Raw genomic sequence first — 16,323 nt, forward strand, 5'->3', positions numbered from 1 at the left:
AGTCCCCGAAGCGAAAAGAAAAAAACACTGTAAGAATAAGGGGAAAAGCAACAAAAAAAACCACCCCTCCCTGGCTGCGAATGGTAGGCTCTGTGTTGTTTGAGACAACTATCATTACAGAGCAACTTCAATCCAGCAAGCCACATTTAGGCTGGCGTCTGGACTATCTCTGCCATCAGAGGGCTGTGTTATCAGCCAGACATGGACTTTACAGTAGCATACAAACGGGGGCCTTCCTGCGCCAACGAACACACGCAAATATGTGCATGCGCAGTCGCAATACACACACACAGTACAATCCTGATGGTTCATTTAACTCTTGGACCCTTATGCAGGTTAAATGACCACTCAGGATGTTACGGGAGTGGGCTACACACGCACACATGCACGCACAGTCGCTCGCTCGCTCGCGCACACACACACACACACACACACACACACACGTTCTTGCACACAATACGTGTACGCATAACAGTTTTCTCTTGTCTGTCTCTCTCCATTGTGCTATGTATCTTCTGATGCCGTGCAGAGAGTGATTAGGCATCTTATCAGTAGAGCTCTTCATTTAGGCTTTTCACTTAAGAAGACAGTCAGGGAGACAAGTCTCTGCCTCCAGTCAATCATATCGCCCAGTCATACAAACAGGCCTATACAGTACATACCTAAACAAAACCACAGGAAAGGTACTGTCCTCTCCTGTGAAAATTCCTAAGAAGAAGAAGTACTCAAAGGCAAGTCTAGAAAGCCTAGGACGGTCCATCTCCTTCAACGGGAAGTGAGAAAGCAACCCACTTCCTGCATTTCTGTCACATCAAAGTGCGCTATGGAACGTATACAGCACAAGGAAGACAGGTTTGTCCTGCATAATAAGGAAGTTAAACATTTTATCTATTTATCATAATAAATCAATTTATCATATAAATATGTAAATCACTTTTCCCTGTCTTTATTCTGTCCCCAGTTGTTATTTCAATTAGCTTACTTAATTTCATCTGAGTTCCCACGAACAGTAAGACAAGCTTCCTCCAAGAATTCAGCACCAATCATATGGGTGAAATGTGAAGGTATAATGAAGGTTAGCATGTTAAATAACATGCTAACCTAACATGCTAATACAAATGTTGTCACTGCAGCCCGTGACTCACGGGGGATACATGACTGGTTTGTTTAGCAAAACAGCACTCTCTCCACTCACTGTGTGCACTGCTCAGGTAATGGGTTAAATAAAGTGATACAAAACAAATTCCATTCTTCTTCTTTTTTATCCCACGATTTTGCAACCAATTTTTTCACCCAGTGTCAATTATCTAATAATAATGTAATAATAACTACACTTTCTCTGCCAACCTGGGGGGGCAGCGGACTGACCTCATGCTTCCTTCTATGCATGAGGAGTCCAAGCTGCTTCTTTTCACCTGACGGGGAGGAGTTTCCCCGGCCGGACATGGAAGCGTGTGGAAGGAACACGCTATTCCGACCAGTTCATGCGCCCCGGCTGTCCAGGGGGATGTAGTTTAGAGACCAGGATTACTGCATGTTTTTTGTCCCTAAGGGACACGGGGAGATCATGCAAACTCCACACAGAAGGACCCTTTCGCCAAACCCTGGGCACTGATGACGCAGGGGAGACGGCGCGCCCCCAGTGGGAATCGAACCCAGGACCTTCTAGCTGTGAGGCGACAGCACTACCGACTGTGCCACCGTGCCCCCCAGAATTGAATGCCCCCCATGATGATGTGATTGGTGTCATTCATGTACTGGTGGTAAATTAATCCCACTGGCAAACACTGTGGGACAGCAGTTTCCACAGTGCATCAAGATGCACAGCTTTGGGCTTGTACGTGCGTGTGTGCGCGCATGTGTGTGTGCGCATGCGTGCGTGCGTGCGTCGTAAAATGATCCCTGGGCTCAAATGTAAGCCATATTTTGTCGAAAATATCTTTATCTCCGGTAAAACATATTCTACTTCTTGATGAAAAAAAAACTTGAGAGAGAGAGAGACAGAGAGACAGAGAGAGAGAGAGAGAGAGAGAGAGAGAAGCAGAGCTAGCCAAGCCCCCTCCACTCTGAAACACATTCCTGGACAGGCCCTTTTCCTCAACACTTCCTCCCCCACTCAGCCAGTCAGCCAAAGGGGTCAAACTGACAAGTCTCTATTTTCACATGGTACTATATGCCCCCGAATAGACCGTCCCTTTGCTCCATGATTCACATGGTACTATATGGCCCCCGAATAGTCCTTCACATGGTACTATATGGCCCCCGAATAGTCCTTCACATGGTACTATATGGCCCCCGAATAGTCCTTCACATGGTACTATATGGCCCCCGAATAGTCCTTCACATGGTACTATATGCCCCCGAATAGACGGTCCCTTTGCTCCATGTGTAAGACAATCATATGGTTTCACATGGTACTATATGGCTCCCTTATTGATCCTTATGTAAGACAATCATAGCCGTCTCTTTGGAAATAGACCAGGACCCGTTTGTTACACAATGACATTATACTGAAATCTACATTTGTATTAATTATCTAATGTTACAGAAAACTTGGGGAAATGGTATGTATACACTTACTGGTAAATACAGGACCTTCAGGAGTTCAACTATAATCTAAGAATGGAATCCACATAATGAACAATGAAAATCTCACTCTGTACTGTGTAATATATACAGACCAAATAATCATGGGAAATAGGGGTGTTGCGATCAGGGGTGTTTTGATCAAGATCTCTCTTCCTGGAAAGTTAGCATGCTATAATACGAGCCATTATTCTTGCAATAATACAAAATAAAACTTGTGTGAAATCACCAAACCTGCCAGCATATATGTCACTGGTAGGCAAGTATACCCTTCTCTGAGTCTGAGCCCCAGACCGAGTAGACAAAAATGGTACTATATTATAATGAGCATTTAGTGAAGACCCTTCATATGAATGGGTGAAGTGGTCCTTTAAATTAATTTGAGTGTTATTATGCTCAAAATGCGGCATGACTGAATGAATGACTGACTGAATTGTACCATGTATTCCACTTTCATCTGTTTCTCAGTTCATACCAATTACCATTTGAACATCACATAAAAGTAAAGATACACGCATGCACGCACGCACACGCACACACGCACACACACACACACACACACACACACACACACACACACACACACACACACACACACGCTACACTACACTACACTACACTACACAACATAGCACATACATGCACACACACATTATGCCCAACTATATTGTATCTCTTTCATTATCCTCATATAGGAATTAGGCTACAATCAGACAAATGGTGCTGCCCTAAAACAAACTCAACTTAAGCATTGCATTCAAGGCACACAGCAGCACAGGCGACAGTTTCCAACGTTTCACAGAGTCAGAGGCTGTCGACATCTGCAAAGAATCTTTAGGTTCAGCAACATGGCAGGATTCCATTAGGAGCCAAATTGCGAGCTGGCAAAAACTCTGAGGGAACAACGGAAAGCCACAGCCAGTCCTGTAATTTAAACCTTATTTTAAATTGTGATGGCCTGACAACATCCATGGACTGAAGAGAGAGAGAGAGAGAGAGAGAGAGAGAGAGAGAGAGAGAGAGAGAGAGAGAGAGAGAGAGAGAGAGAGAGAGAGAGAGAGAGATCCAGGGAACAACTTAGGCCGGGAATACGGGAAAACTCACACAATGACTACAAAAAATGATCTATGAAAAGGAAATCATGAAAACAACAGGGCAAAGAAGGAATTGGTGCACAGTGAATAACGAACTTTTTCTTATTAAAATGAACGACTAAGGAGGAGAGGATTCCTAATAAAATCACCATCATGTCTCAAGTATTCCATGTTTCCTTGGTTAGTAGAGTTCATACTCAAGTTCACACTGTAAAGTTTGAGAAACACCCAAACTTTTATCTTCAATTTTAAAATACAGTACAACATGGGTTTCACTGACTGTAGGTGAGATAACATTAAAAAAGAAGAAGCCAAACTAAAAATGCCAAGTGAACTTCAACTTTGCTCCTTACTGTACTTGAAAACTAAATTTGATAATATGTCAACAGAGAGGTTTGACCCACACATCTAAACATAATCTAAAACACATACTGTAAGAAGCTAGTTATTTGAGCTTCAGGGAAAGGAAATGTAGTTATGGGTTTCAGTGCTTTCAGTTCTGTGGAGAAGAACTGATGGATTCACAAAACTGGGGTTGAGAAATGGAATTCATACAAAAAGAAAAAGAAAAAATGGGATTTTTATAGAGATGCTGTAATTTATTTGAATAAGTGGCAACATGGGGAAACATTTATAGAGACCCATTTATATCTGAAATAGCCATGGTTTAGATTGAGCTTCCTCTGAATAACCTACTTGCCGCACATTTGTTTGGAGTTGAGGCACGTTTCCTAACATTTGACTAAGTTCTAATGAGGTTATCATGTTGTTTCATGGATTTGGTTGACTAAAAGACCACAAGTTGAGTGTCCCCCAAAGAAAATCACATAAAGTACTATTTAAACAAGCACTATTCAGTGTTCCAAGAACCTCTATAAATAGATGATAACACACCCTGTATGTCTCTGACAATTGGTGGTTTGATAGACGCAACAATTTAGGTAATTCTAAGACATTTAGAGCTATGTAAGGCCAGCTTGAAATGAAATGTAGCAGCAGCATGCTCTATTTGCAGTGACAAAGAACCGTGGTGGAAAATATTTGAGGAAATGGCAAATGGTTAATGGCCCGGCACTTGATGTTGAATTCCATAGTCTAATGTGTCTCAGTCAGGCATAAGAGCAAGTGTTGTACGCGTGCCAGTGAACAGGCTGGAGGTTCAGGTCACTGAGAGGCCCCTGTCCACACAAGAGACAAATAGATTCTCACTAGATGGAGTACAATGTAGATGTTTCCTTCTGTATTGGTTGTTTTGTACTTTCTTTTCAGTCTTTTGGTGAACTCACTGCTACTACACATCACATTAAAACCCATTCTGACCTGAGATCAGATTATAAAAATGTCTGTTTGAAAATGACAGTTTTCTGAAAAGCCATGTTTCTATGTCAGTCGTTCTTCGATTTTTCAAAAATAGCAGACCTACAAGCTCGGTGGCGCGCTATGAGCTTGTAGATCTGCTATTTTTCAATAGCTAAAGCATGACATAATGCTAACACCAAAGGGTTCCCGCCCAAATTGGGTTTTAAGGTTCTTCTTATGGCACATATCTCATTAAATATAAATGCTTGACCAACTATGAACCAGAGGCTAACCTTGCGGGCATAAGACTGCATGCTTACGGCCTCTGTAGATCATTTACAAAACCTTATCCAACCATGTCCGTCTGTAAATGAGACTGCACTTGAGCCGTTAACTCTGCCTGACTCAAGCCCTCTTTGAACACCAGAACTAAAACTGTATGATGATGTGGTCATGCTGGTACGGCTATCAGTAATATACTACTATACTACTACTACAATTATATATTTTTTTTAACTTCAAGTACATCTGCTCTCTGCTCTAAATGTTTTTAAGTTTTCACGGTGGTATGTTCAAACATGTATAAGCTGTCACTCTCCAGAGCCCAACCCCCTATACCCATTTTACGCTCAGAGTCAGACCCTACTCTCCCTCACCTTCCCAATTTCCCAACATTCCTGGGCTGTGCCCCCATCAGTCAAAGGGCCAATTCATGGGGTTAAGGCTGCAGCGAGTGCAGACAGGGCTCTGAGACAGGATGTTTGGCCGATACCTTGCTCTACTTAAACAAACAAGCCACCAAAATATGATTACTGAGGACAGCGAGGGAGTGGCCTGCTCGTCTTACTTCAGGACTTCAGCCACATTAATGTCGGGCCTGTAAAGTATATAGACTAAAAATGATGGCTAGCGTAGAATAGCTTTACATACCTTAGTGTGTTTCAGAGTGGCACCGGTAAAGATGTATTATTTCATTTTTGACATTAGTGACATGGGGAAGGTTGACTAATAGTAGCCTAATTGAAAAACAATACAGATTTAAATATAATCATTGTAGGCAATCGATACCAGAGTTAGGGGGCATACCACATATGCATAATGTATATAAGCTCTAATGCCTGACAGCAAGTCCCTGGTTTGATTCCTGGCTGGCTGGACCATTTGCTGCATGTCTCTCTGTATTTCCTGTTTCGCTACACAAGGTGCGTTTCCAGCAAGGTGTTTTTAGGGCATTTTGCACTTAAATTCCTGAATGTAAAGTTGGAAACTCAATACTCAAAATATATATTTTGTTTGCAAAAACACTTTTGCGCTTGAAGGTGGTGGCTTTATCGAAAAACAGAAAACACTTGCCGGATAGGTTTCAAATTAGAAAAGCATTGAACTCGTATGATTTCACTTTTGGAGAAGAGAAAAAACATGCGATGGGGAGCCAGTGGAGAAGGGTGGGTGGCCAGGGTGGGTGAGAGGTGGACATGCATTTTCATTCAAGAATCTTAGAAGCACGGTTTTGAATGTATTGAAGCCTCTGCACTGTCTGCAGGCTCTTGCTAGAGATCCCAATGAATGTATTTCCAAGTCAAAGGCTCACCCTCCAATACACCTCGGAACAGAAGCGCCATCAACACGTCCACAATGTAAATTCATCGGACAATCATTGCATCCAAGGCATTCACAGATTGAGCCTACATCTGTTGTAGGCTATCCTATATTGCTTGGAAACTAAACCAGCCCCTGTCAACACATGTCTATATATTTAATGAAATGTGCAAATGATGCAACATTGGTCAATACGTTTTGAAGTAGAAAGCAGCAAACATTGAATTCACAGGACTATCGATACAGTAGCTTAATATTTGTATTAGACCGGTGAATGAATAGCCTACCAAGTCTGACCCGATTCAAACCATGAATAGGCCTGCTTGAAAGACAGCCTCTGGACAGCTAGAGGACAATGTGTATAATATTTTTTAAGTCTAAAAGAACATTAAAAAGTAAAATACGTGTCAAATAATATGCGTCTCTCTTGACTGGTAAAATAGCACCACCTACTGCTAATTTCATGAACTTATTTCATATCTCTGGAAAAGGGGGAAATGCGCTTTTCTTTTTTTTACGGTTTGACGAAAACACACCTACTGTATTTGGTCAGAAAGAGCCACCCCCCCCCCCCCCCCCACACACACACACACACACACACACACACACACAAAAGGTTCTCAAATGGTATGTGAAATATTTCTCTCGCACCCTGTGATTAGTTCAATTGTTCACACATTTGAATTTGAACGTGCTATGGGACAATTGCAACTGTCCACATGACAACAGGACCCACAATGATCTGCCTCTTGTGTTTGCATATGGTTCAGGCATTAAAACCGTCAGGAAGGAGAATAATTAAATATGGAGACCATTAAAGCAGTGTGGATGGCCAGCATTCTTCACAATGCATGTATATTATTCAGAAAAGAATAATACAAGTTATGTTTGACAGAACATACTTATTACTTAAAATTCAACATTGTGTGCTTTCTGTGTGTGTGTGTGTGTGTGTGTGTGTGTGTGTGTGTGTGTGTGTGTGTGTGTGTGTGTGTGTGTGTGTGTGTGTGTGTGTGCGAGTCTGTGTATGCGTGTGTGCATGTGTGAGAGTCTTTATCCTTGTGGAACCCCTATGAGTTCTCTGAGCTGATCTTATCTCTGAGCCAGACAGAAATTCCTCTCCCTCTCTCTCATTGAAGACACGCTTTTTCTTTCTCTCTCTCTCTCTCTCACACACACACACACACACACACACACACACACACACACACACACACACACACACACACACACACACACACACACACACACACACACACACACACACACACAGAGAGAGAGAGAGAGAAAGAAAGAGAGAGAGAGAGAGAGAGAGAGAGAGAGAGAGAGAGAGAGAGAGAGAAAGAAAGAGAGAGAGGGACTTGTATGCACAATGTTGTGGAAGAGCTTAACAATAAGCAATGCAGTGGCATGTTTAGTTGGAAGTACAGAGGGATAGCCGACTTAGCTATAGGGCTCCTATAAGATTCAAGTTGACATTTCCATTTTCAAAGGAGAGCCTTCTGCTGTGGCTTCAAGGGGAATGTTAACTGATAGAATGATAAAAGAGGCCAGGGCAAAGGTATGTATAGACCTCACCACACCCTGCTGCAGCTCATTCAAAAAGCTATGCTTTTGGCTGTACTTTAAAAAAGAAATACATTTAAATACATAAAAAAAAGATCCAAGGCATATATAAACGTATCTCTTGCACATAAAAGATTTATTTCAATATTTTTTTTAAAAGATGCAACTTCTTACAATATGAGGTTTTGATTTAGATTATTTAGCTAATTATTGTGAGTTCTGTCTTATATTTCCCACTTCTGCAATTATTCTTCCTGCTGTAAACAGAAACGGAGGTCATGGCCCATTCACAACACAAACTACAACTAGGAAGAGCTGCTTGCAAGTTCCCTGCATGGCCACCCCTATTGAGCCAACTGTCTTTCCAGTTCACATGCACTCCTTGGCTAAAGATCCACCTCCCTGCTCCAGTGTTCTGCTATGGGGGCATGGGAAGAAGAGACCACACACACAACATACGCACACACTTGTGAGTAAACATCTAATTCCACAATCGACCATATTCACACAGCGGCCATTTTGCTCTTAATACTCGGTCAGGGCCAATTATGAAGTAAGAGCAAAGAATTGCCACTATGTGAATATAGATAACTAGGCAGATGCCCGTTGGGAGCAATTATGCCTGTTGGGAATGCATGATCCCAAAAGGCATTGGGCTGTATTTTGCGTGTCTTAAGTACCAGGTCTTATTACTTCACTTAAGACCTGGAGGCGTGATCAATGCCATTTGGCTATTCTGAGTGACCAAAGAGCATTGATCACGCCTCCAGGTCTTAAGTTAAGTAATAAGACCTGGTATTTAAGACACGCAAAATACAGCCCATTGTATCTATACTGTATGTTTGTCTGTCTGCCTGTGTCCGTTTTATGCCCATTGGCAAATGGGCTGTCCGTGGTTCCAGACCAAGCGGTTCTGGTGGCACATTGGTCAGATTGGAAGATGAAAATAACTTCACACTACTCGGCACGTCTGCAAACTCAGGAGATATACACGCCGAGTTCGATTGGTAAGGCAGTTCTCTGGAAACACAGACAGACTCACTCACTCACACAGATTTGTGAAATTTATGTCAGAGAATGAATGGAACTACACTCTCCCTAAAGTACCTGCAGGGTCACTAGACTTTACTCTTGATGGCAAATATACCAATACAAGCTACTCTGTCAACCTCAGCCTGGTGGCCCTAAAAGTCTAATATCTCCCCTGAGTCATAGGGATATCCCTTCGACTTAGTGTTTAAGATGTTGGCTTTCCACGAGGGAGACCGGGGTTCGAATTCTGGGCGTTATATTGATGCCATGACGTGGATCAGGTTTCGATGTGGGTGGAGGTCAAAATGGGGGTGCGTGTGTTAAAATGAGACAAAGTGAAAAGAAGTTTCTAAATACAAGAAAATATCAACCAACAGACAGCCACCAAAATGTGTCTGAAGTTCTTGGCACATCACCTAACACAATGAGGGACTGCCTAGTGCAGGGGTTTTCAACTGATTGTGAACCAGGGACCACCACCCTGACTGGGGACCACTATTGTGTTGGGTGGGGAACTGGGAATATGGGCTAAGATTAGTGCTTTTGTAAGTTAACACTTGCTATGCATCCCATGTGTATGCATCCCACTGTTTCTCAACCGTTGACTACTACTGGTAAAATGTCCTAATAATAATGACTCAACCAGACACTTCCCCCTTCTTGAGATTCTAACTCCCTTTTTCTGTTGAATTTCTTGAACTCCAACTTGTCAGTAAATGACAACATGGATGGACTCATCACAGGTCACCAGTTCACGGTTTCTCAACTAGTGGAAAGAACATTTAAAACAAATCCTACATTACTAAATGCATGGTCAGGGATCACATGCAATACCTCCACGGACCACCAGTGGTCCACGGACCACCTGTTGAAAACCCATGGCCTAGTGCCTATAGAGTAGACCTTAAAAATGCCTGTTCCATTCTTTATTATTGCTTTGTTACTGTTCTGCTACAACATTGAGGAACCAGAAACAAAGAATTGTACTCTTGTACAGTCATATATAAGATGTAACTATAAAATATGAGTGAGGAAGGGGGCAGAGGGGTTGATCAACGAGGCCTACAAACTCACTACACTACAAGCCCCCTCCAACATGTAAACAAATAAGGCTCCGGTTTCATCATTCAGAGGGGTCTGTTTCCTGTCCAACTACACCTACCCCCCCCCCCCCCCCCAACCACAGACACACAAACACACAAATGTGCGGACTGCCACGTGTGCATGTGCACACACATGCACAAGCGTACACACACGCACACGCACGCACACACACACACACACACACACAGGTGCGCGCGCACTCACTCACACGCACATAAACAGTACACTTCTTCCTCATCAGAGCTGCTTGACTTCCCCGCCCCCCAAAATACCAGCCTCTTTCCACTGCTCAAATTGCGGAATGGAGGGATTTAAGGGAAGAAAGAGGGAAAAGGGGGGGATGGGCAGGCTACAGCAGAGTCAATGGAACACATACAGGGATCTTATTGCACTTTCATCCCAGGGAAATATTCTGCCATGCAGAAAAAGACAGAAAGAGAAAAAGACTACATTGCTGTGATAGGGAGAGACAAGAGACACCCTCCCTCCGCACGCACACACACACACACACACACACACACACTCTCTCTCACACACATGTCCCATACGGTTTAATTCTGACAATAGAAGCTTTAAGTGGCAGATTATCATAATTGTGGCCTGTATGTGCAATGTGTGCAATAATATTGAAAGTTCATGGCCAATAATGTAAAAGCCACGGTACAATGAAAATGTAAGAGACACGTACCTGTGTAGTCTCTTGGCATGATCTGAGGCGAGTTAGAGTAGTGGGGGGCCACCGTTTCAGTGTAAGACAGAGTTGGGTCTGAAAAGTTTAGAGAACACATACAAGTCAAGCCAGATCATCATGCAATGGATCAGTCAGACTGCCCAGATGCACTCTACATGGTACAGTCTACATGGTAAAAGTGTTGATCTAACTTGTGCTCTATTTTACACATAAGATAAGTCATAAGACAAACATAGTCGACCTTACAAGCTGGCGACGCATCACATTGTGGTGCTTTTTGAGCTTGAAGATCTGCTATTTTCGCTACTTTTGAAATGTTTTTTTTTTGTGCCATGCCCCAAAACAGGGACGCCAGGTTGAAAGTGGTTAACTGGAGAGTGTAATGTTACCAAATGGACCTTGCACTCTACACAGTCAAATCCCCAGTGTTCATTTATACGCTGAGGCCCGTTTTCCACCGATAGAAACTTTGGTTCCAGATAGGGACGTGCACACATAGACATCAAAGGGGGCTTCAGCCCCTGCCCTTTTACACGTCTGTAAAACAACTGCCCTTTCCAGACCACGAATGCAGCATTTACTATTATGGTGAAAGAAATGCAAATGCCCTCCTCTCCTTTCCATGCCATACCGGAAGGCAGCATTCAGGAGAATTGCTTTTTTCCGAAGTCTTTTGAACTTGGAATGCACCATTTTTGCGTTAAACAAATTTGTTTCGATATTGTCATACACAGCATCTCCAGTAGATAAAGGGTGCTGGGTTGCGCCCCAAAAATAGCTGATCTACTACAACCTCTCAAGCTTGTAGATCTGATATTTTTGCCCTCTTACTCAATTTCAGCCCCTGCCTCTGTAACACTCTCTGCAAGTCCCTGATTATAGAACTGGTTCCGTTCTAGATTCAAGTTTCCGAACCAACTTTTAGGGTTCTGAACCAATTCATTTTCAGTGGAATAAAGAACCGAACCCCGGGGGGGGGGGAAAGGAGGGGCCTCACACAAATGGATTGGAACATTAAGGATTTTACAATGGACGTAGGGATCATCACAAAGGTGATGTGCACTGACAACAAGTCTTTTGATGTCTCTGACATGAACCTTGAGCACGCGAGCAGCTGTTTAAATCCATCTTTGTCACAAATCTTAGATTAGATAGTTTGGTCACACCCTCAGTGCCATTTACTGGCTCGCTATGTGGCATCCATTGTTGTCTCACACTCACCCAGTGGCTTGTGTTCATCTGAAGGGGACAGAGAGTATGGAGGAGGAGGTGATTCTGAAAATACAAGATTGTGTGAGATGTAAATATGAGGCTATAGTATTGTGTACAAGAGCACTGAACTTATAGGAATGTGAACGTTATAATCATATAATTTGACAAATAACTTCAGAACAAAGTTAATCTTGATTGGTTAGGAACTTAGGACATAAAACAATCCAACTCAAATGGTTTTGAGGGAGGCTTATTTCCTCAGGCTGTGTGGACCAAACCTTTCTTTAGTTTTAACAAAGTCCCCCCCCCCACACTAACACATAGGTACAAACAACATAATGTTATGCAGGCAACCACACACCCCCCCCACACACACACACACACACACACACACACACACACACACACACTAAATACGTGGGGGGAAAAACTGAATCACAGAAAGAAGTGAGAGACAGTTCCCCCCACTAGAACTACCCCAGAGAAGTCTTTTGGCTGCGGCCTCTTTAAGAGCAGAGGCAGTAATTGCCGGAGTACTCAGTCAGTGAGATACCCAGCTAGTCAGTCTGGCGCCAGCCGTATGCAAACTGTATATTATCGGCACTCCTTCACCTAAATAACAAGAGGAGGACCTCCTGTCAAAGAATAAGAGGCTAAGTGCAACTTGAGAACGATCTTCAAGGGATAATGTGGAAGTTCTGCGCAGCACGCTACTCTCAACACATTTACATTCTGGGAGAATAGTGTTATAGTTATAGATGACGACTGTGTCAAGTCAACACATTAGTAAGATTGTTAGACTTATTAGGCTTTAGGCCTATATAGCCTACTATAAAAAATAACGTGTGTGTGCGTGACTGTGCGAGACGGGAAAAACGTGTGTTGGGGGCTGGGGCTGTACAATACACCAACAACTAGCCTACCAACACAAGTTCGTTGTTATCAAAACCAACAATTAAACACCTCTAAAATAAACGTTTTCATTATTCTGATGTTTAACATACAAATGGCACTGCGTGCATGTGCGGTGGGTGTGTGTGGGGGGGGGGGGGGGGGGGGCGACCGGGCAAGATTCATTGAGCCAAGTCTCTAAACCAGAAATAAATGTAAGGGGGGGAGGGGGGGATAAATTGTGCGTTTTCACAGCTGTTTATTTATTTATAATGCTGTATGGTTCAGTGATTTGGTGTCTACTGTAGGCCTACAGTCGCTATACATCCGTCCCAGCCTCCCAGGCCTAAAGGTGAGACTTAATTACCTATAGTTGGAGACCCCACCCCACCCCACCCTACCCCCAAATAAATAAATAGTAAACAAAAAACAAATAAATAAAATGGCTAGACCTAAATAAATAAAAGGCCAATGTTCCAATTCAATAATGTTCCAATTGGGACATGAATGAAGTTATGTGTGTTTTCGTGTTCTTCTTACCTGGCCCACATACACGGCTGTAGTGATAGGGGTTGCAGCACACCGTGGGACTAGTGTCCACTGCGCCGAAGCTGTGACAGTGACACAGTGCCTTCAGCTGGGCCGTGTGCTGCAGGTCGGTCCAGCGGTACAGTTTACAGAGGAGATGTTGGGGAGAAATGGGAGGACGAGCGCCGCCGTTAAGTCGCAGCTCCGTCTGCGGCACCAGGACACATTCACCGGGGATCCCTCCCTTGGACTCCACGGCCTTGAGCAAGGCATCGAGTGCTCTCTCCTTGAGTCTTTTTAAAAGCGCATAAGTAGCGTTCTTGAGTTCCTGCTCGACCCCCTGGGACTTCGCGTCGAGCCTGCGTGCCGTGGGACACTTTGGACTGTTTGTTGCGCCTTTCCTCGGCCTGAGGTCCCATTCCCTAAACAAACAACACGTCACCGTCCCACTGTCACTCTCCTGTCCCTGGCGAGAGCCTCGATGCTCGGGTGCACACATGGCCCCCGGGTCATCCTGCTGCTCGCCGCCGCCCGCAACGTTTCCACCAGCACACACTCCACCAGAACTCCCCACGGACGGGTCCGCTTGGGTCACCGACCTGCGCTCTGCCTGGGGAACATCTTCTGGGTTACTAATGCCACACGAGCCGTCCCGACCCTCCTCGCTCCGTTTGCTCCCATCTCTCCCTTCTCTATATGTGACCAAACGGCTTCTCCAGAGTCGCCGTACAAGACCCGAACGTTTAGACCTGAACATACGACAACTTGACAGTTTTGAGTGTGTCGTAGGGCCTATTGGTCCAGTCCCGGTCTGCGAAGAGTCCTCATCGATTTAGACTCACCGCGCCAGATGAAGGGTTTGTATACGGCGCGCACAGAATGCGCAGCCGGAGGTCATGGATTTATGACCAACCCGCAGCATTAGAAGGTAATATTTGCTAATTTGTTGCATTAAACAACGATTGACGGTTATTCACCCCGAAAACTGCAAGCGGCCACTTAGTGACCTGCTGTAGCAAACTCAATGACGCTACAACTGTTGCCAGCTCTCTCACAAAACTATGGAACCCCCAAATCTAAGGAGACCCCACACGCGATGCATGCCTGAACTGCATAAAGTAGTCTACTAACTAAGAAACTAGAAACACAGCGGATGACAATCGCATATCCAAAAGTTTCCCTTCTTTGTCCTCTTACTTGCAGCAGCCTTGATCCTTAAAATCCACCATGGCACAACGGAGCGGAGTTGCTTCACCCCGAAATAATCCTTGCTACATTCAAATTCCAATGTTTTCTTCTACTTGCGTGGACCAAAATCCATTTGCAATCCGATAATAATAAAAGTGTGATAGACACACGTATGGGCTGGGTTATACACGAGTGCCAATAAACTGCAGTTCCTATTCCGTGCTGAGAAGTTGTTTTAAAGAGAGCTGGAATTACTCGACTCTCCACTCCCCTGCCATTCCTTTTCGGATGCACACTCTCCCATACACACACGGGGCCCCCGAGGAAAGCTCTGGAGCCATTGGTTGATTCCCGCCATCATGTGCCAGTCTAGACACTTTGGCGGCTGGGCTGTGAGCCGCAGTGATTGTTGCGCAAACATGGTTTCAAGTTTCTTAACTCTTAAAGACGCAACATCCTCCTTTCCCCCTACTCAAAACGTTAGTAGTTTCTTCTTTGGCTGAAAATACGTATAGCACAATTGCCATTTTCAAAAAATAAACAAAAATAATAATAATAATAATAAACCGTGTGTGTGTGTGTGTGTGTGTGTGTGTGTGTGTTTGCGTGCGTGATACAAATGCAATTGTCTATTTAGAACACCGTGGTATAGTTCTGTGAAATAGATAAAAGATACAGCTGATCTATCTATCCAGTATCCACACGCGCGCGCGCGCACACGCACACACACACACACACACACACACACACACACACACACACACACTTCTTCCTTCCTTTTTTTTCTGGGCAGGATTAGAAATATTTGAATAACTAACGAATTGTTTTCATGCAGCAGAGCTATGTGATCAAGACAAGAGACTTCCACCCCTGCTTCCATAAGAGAACTGTAATAATATAAACAATATGTGCATTCCATGCAGTGTTGTAGGCTATCAGTGGGTGAGTCAGTCTGTTGCTTTTGGGTGCAATGAAGACATCAAAGCGAAGTTTACATGATTTTTATCTTCATCTTTGTATTCTTAGGATAAAAAAACCTTGTATATATTTTTTTATATTGCATTAATTGCAAATGCAGTGAGCACTTACTATGAGACCCTGCAGATCATGTCTGTCTGTGTGTGTCTCTGTCTGTCCCGCTGTTGTGTATCACACATACACACACACGCACACACACACACACAATGCAATTTACCATCTGCGTTCGCTTCCCGCGTTCTCGCGTCTTACTTGTCGAGATGTATGAAATGTATCTTGTCTGTCTGTCTGTCTGTCTGTCTGTCTGTCTGTCTGTCACGCTGTGACACCACCTGCCCGCCACCAGAGGGCGCAGCTGTATCACGCACAAAAAGCATGAGCACACACACACACACACACACACACACACACACACACACACACACAGTAGAAAACTTAAAAAATGTAAAAATAAAGAAAGAAAGAAAAAATAGAAAACTAAAAAGAAAGTACGTAATTTATTCTAATTGTTGTTATTGCAATTTACGAGCTGCATTCGCGCGTCTTACTTGTTGA

At 43.7% G+C, this 16,323-nt stretch overlaps 1 protein-coding gene across 1 annotated transcript in view; it reads right to left on the reverse strand.

Annotated features, from left to right (window-relative positions):
• LOC308315182 (mothers against decapentaplegic homolog 6-like) overlaps positions 1-14,806 on the reverse strand; it is a 20,973-nt gene extending 6,167 nt beyond the window's left edge. Inside the window, exons 1-3 of the mRNA XM_080763022.1 lie at positions 13,615-14,806; positions 12,193-12,246; positions 10,969-11,046 (exon numbers count right to left, since the gene is read on the reverse strand). Of these exons, the coding sequence (XP_080619148.1) occupies positions 10,969-11,046; positions 12,193-12,246; positions 13,615-14,359 (877 nt within the window). The 5' untranslated portion in view covers positions 14,360-14,806. The remainder of the gene's footprint in view (positions 1-10,968; positions 11,047-12,192; positions 12,247-13,614) is intronic.
• Between the last annotated feature and the right edge of the window lie 1,517 nt (positions 14,807-16,323).

The sequence above is a fragment of the Protomyctophum bolini genome (genome assembly GCF_963924005.1).
Source record: "Protomyctophum bolini genome assembly, chromosome: 1".
Lineage (NCBI taxonomy): Eukaryota > Metazoa > Chordata > Actinopteri > Myctophiformes > Myctophidae > Protomyctophum > Protomyctophum bolini.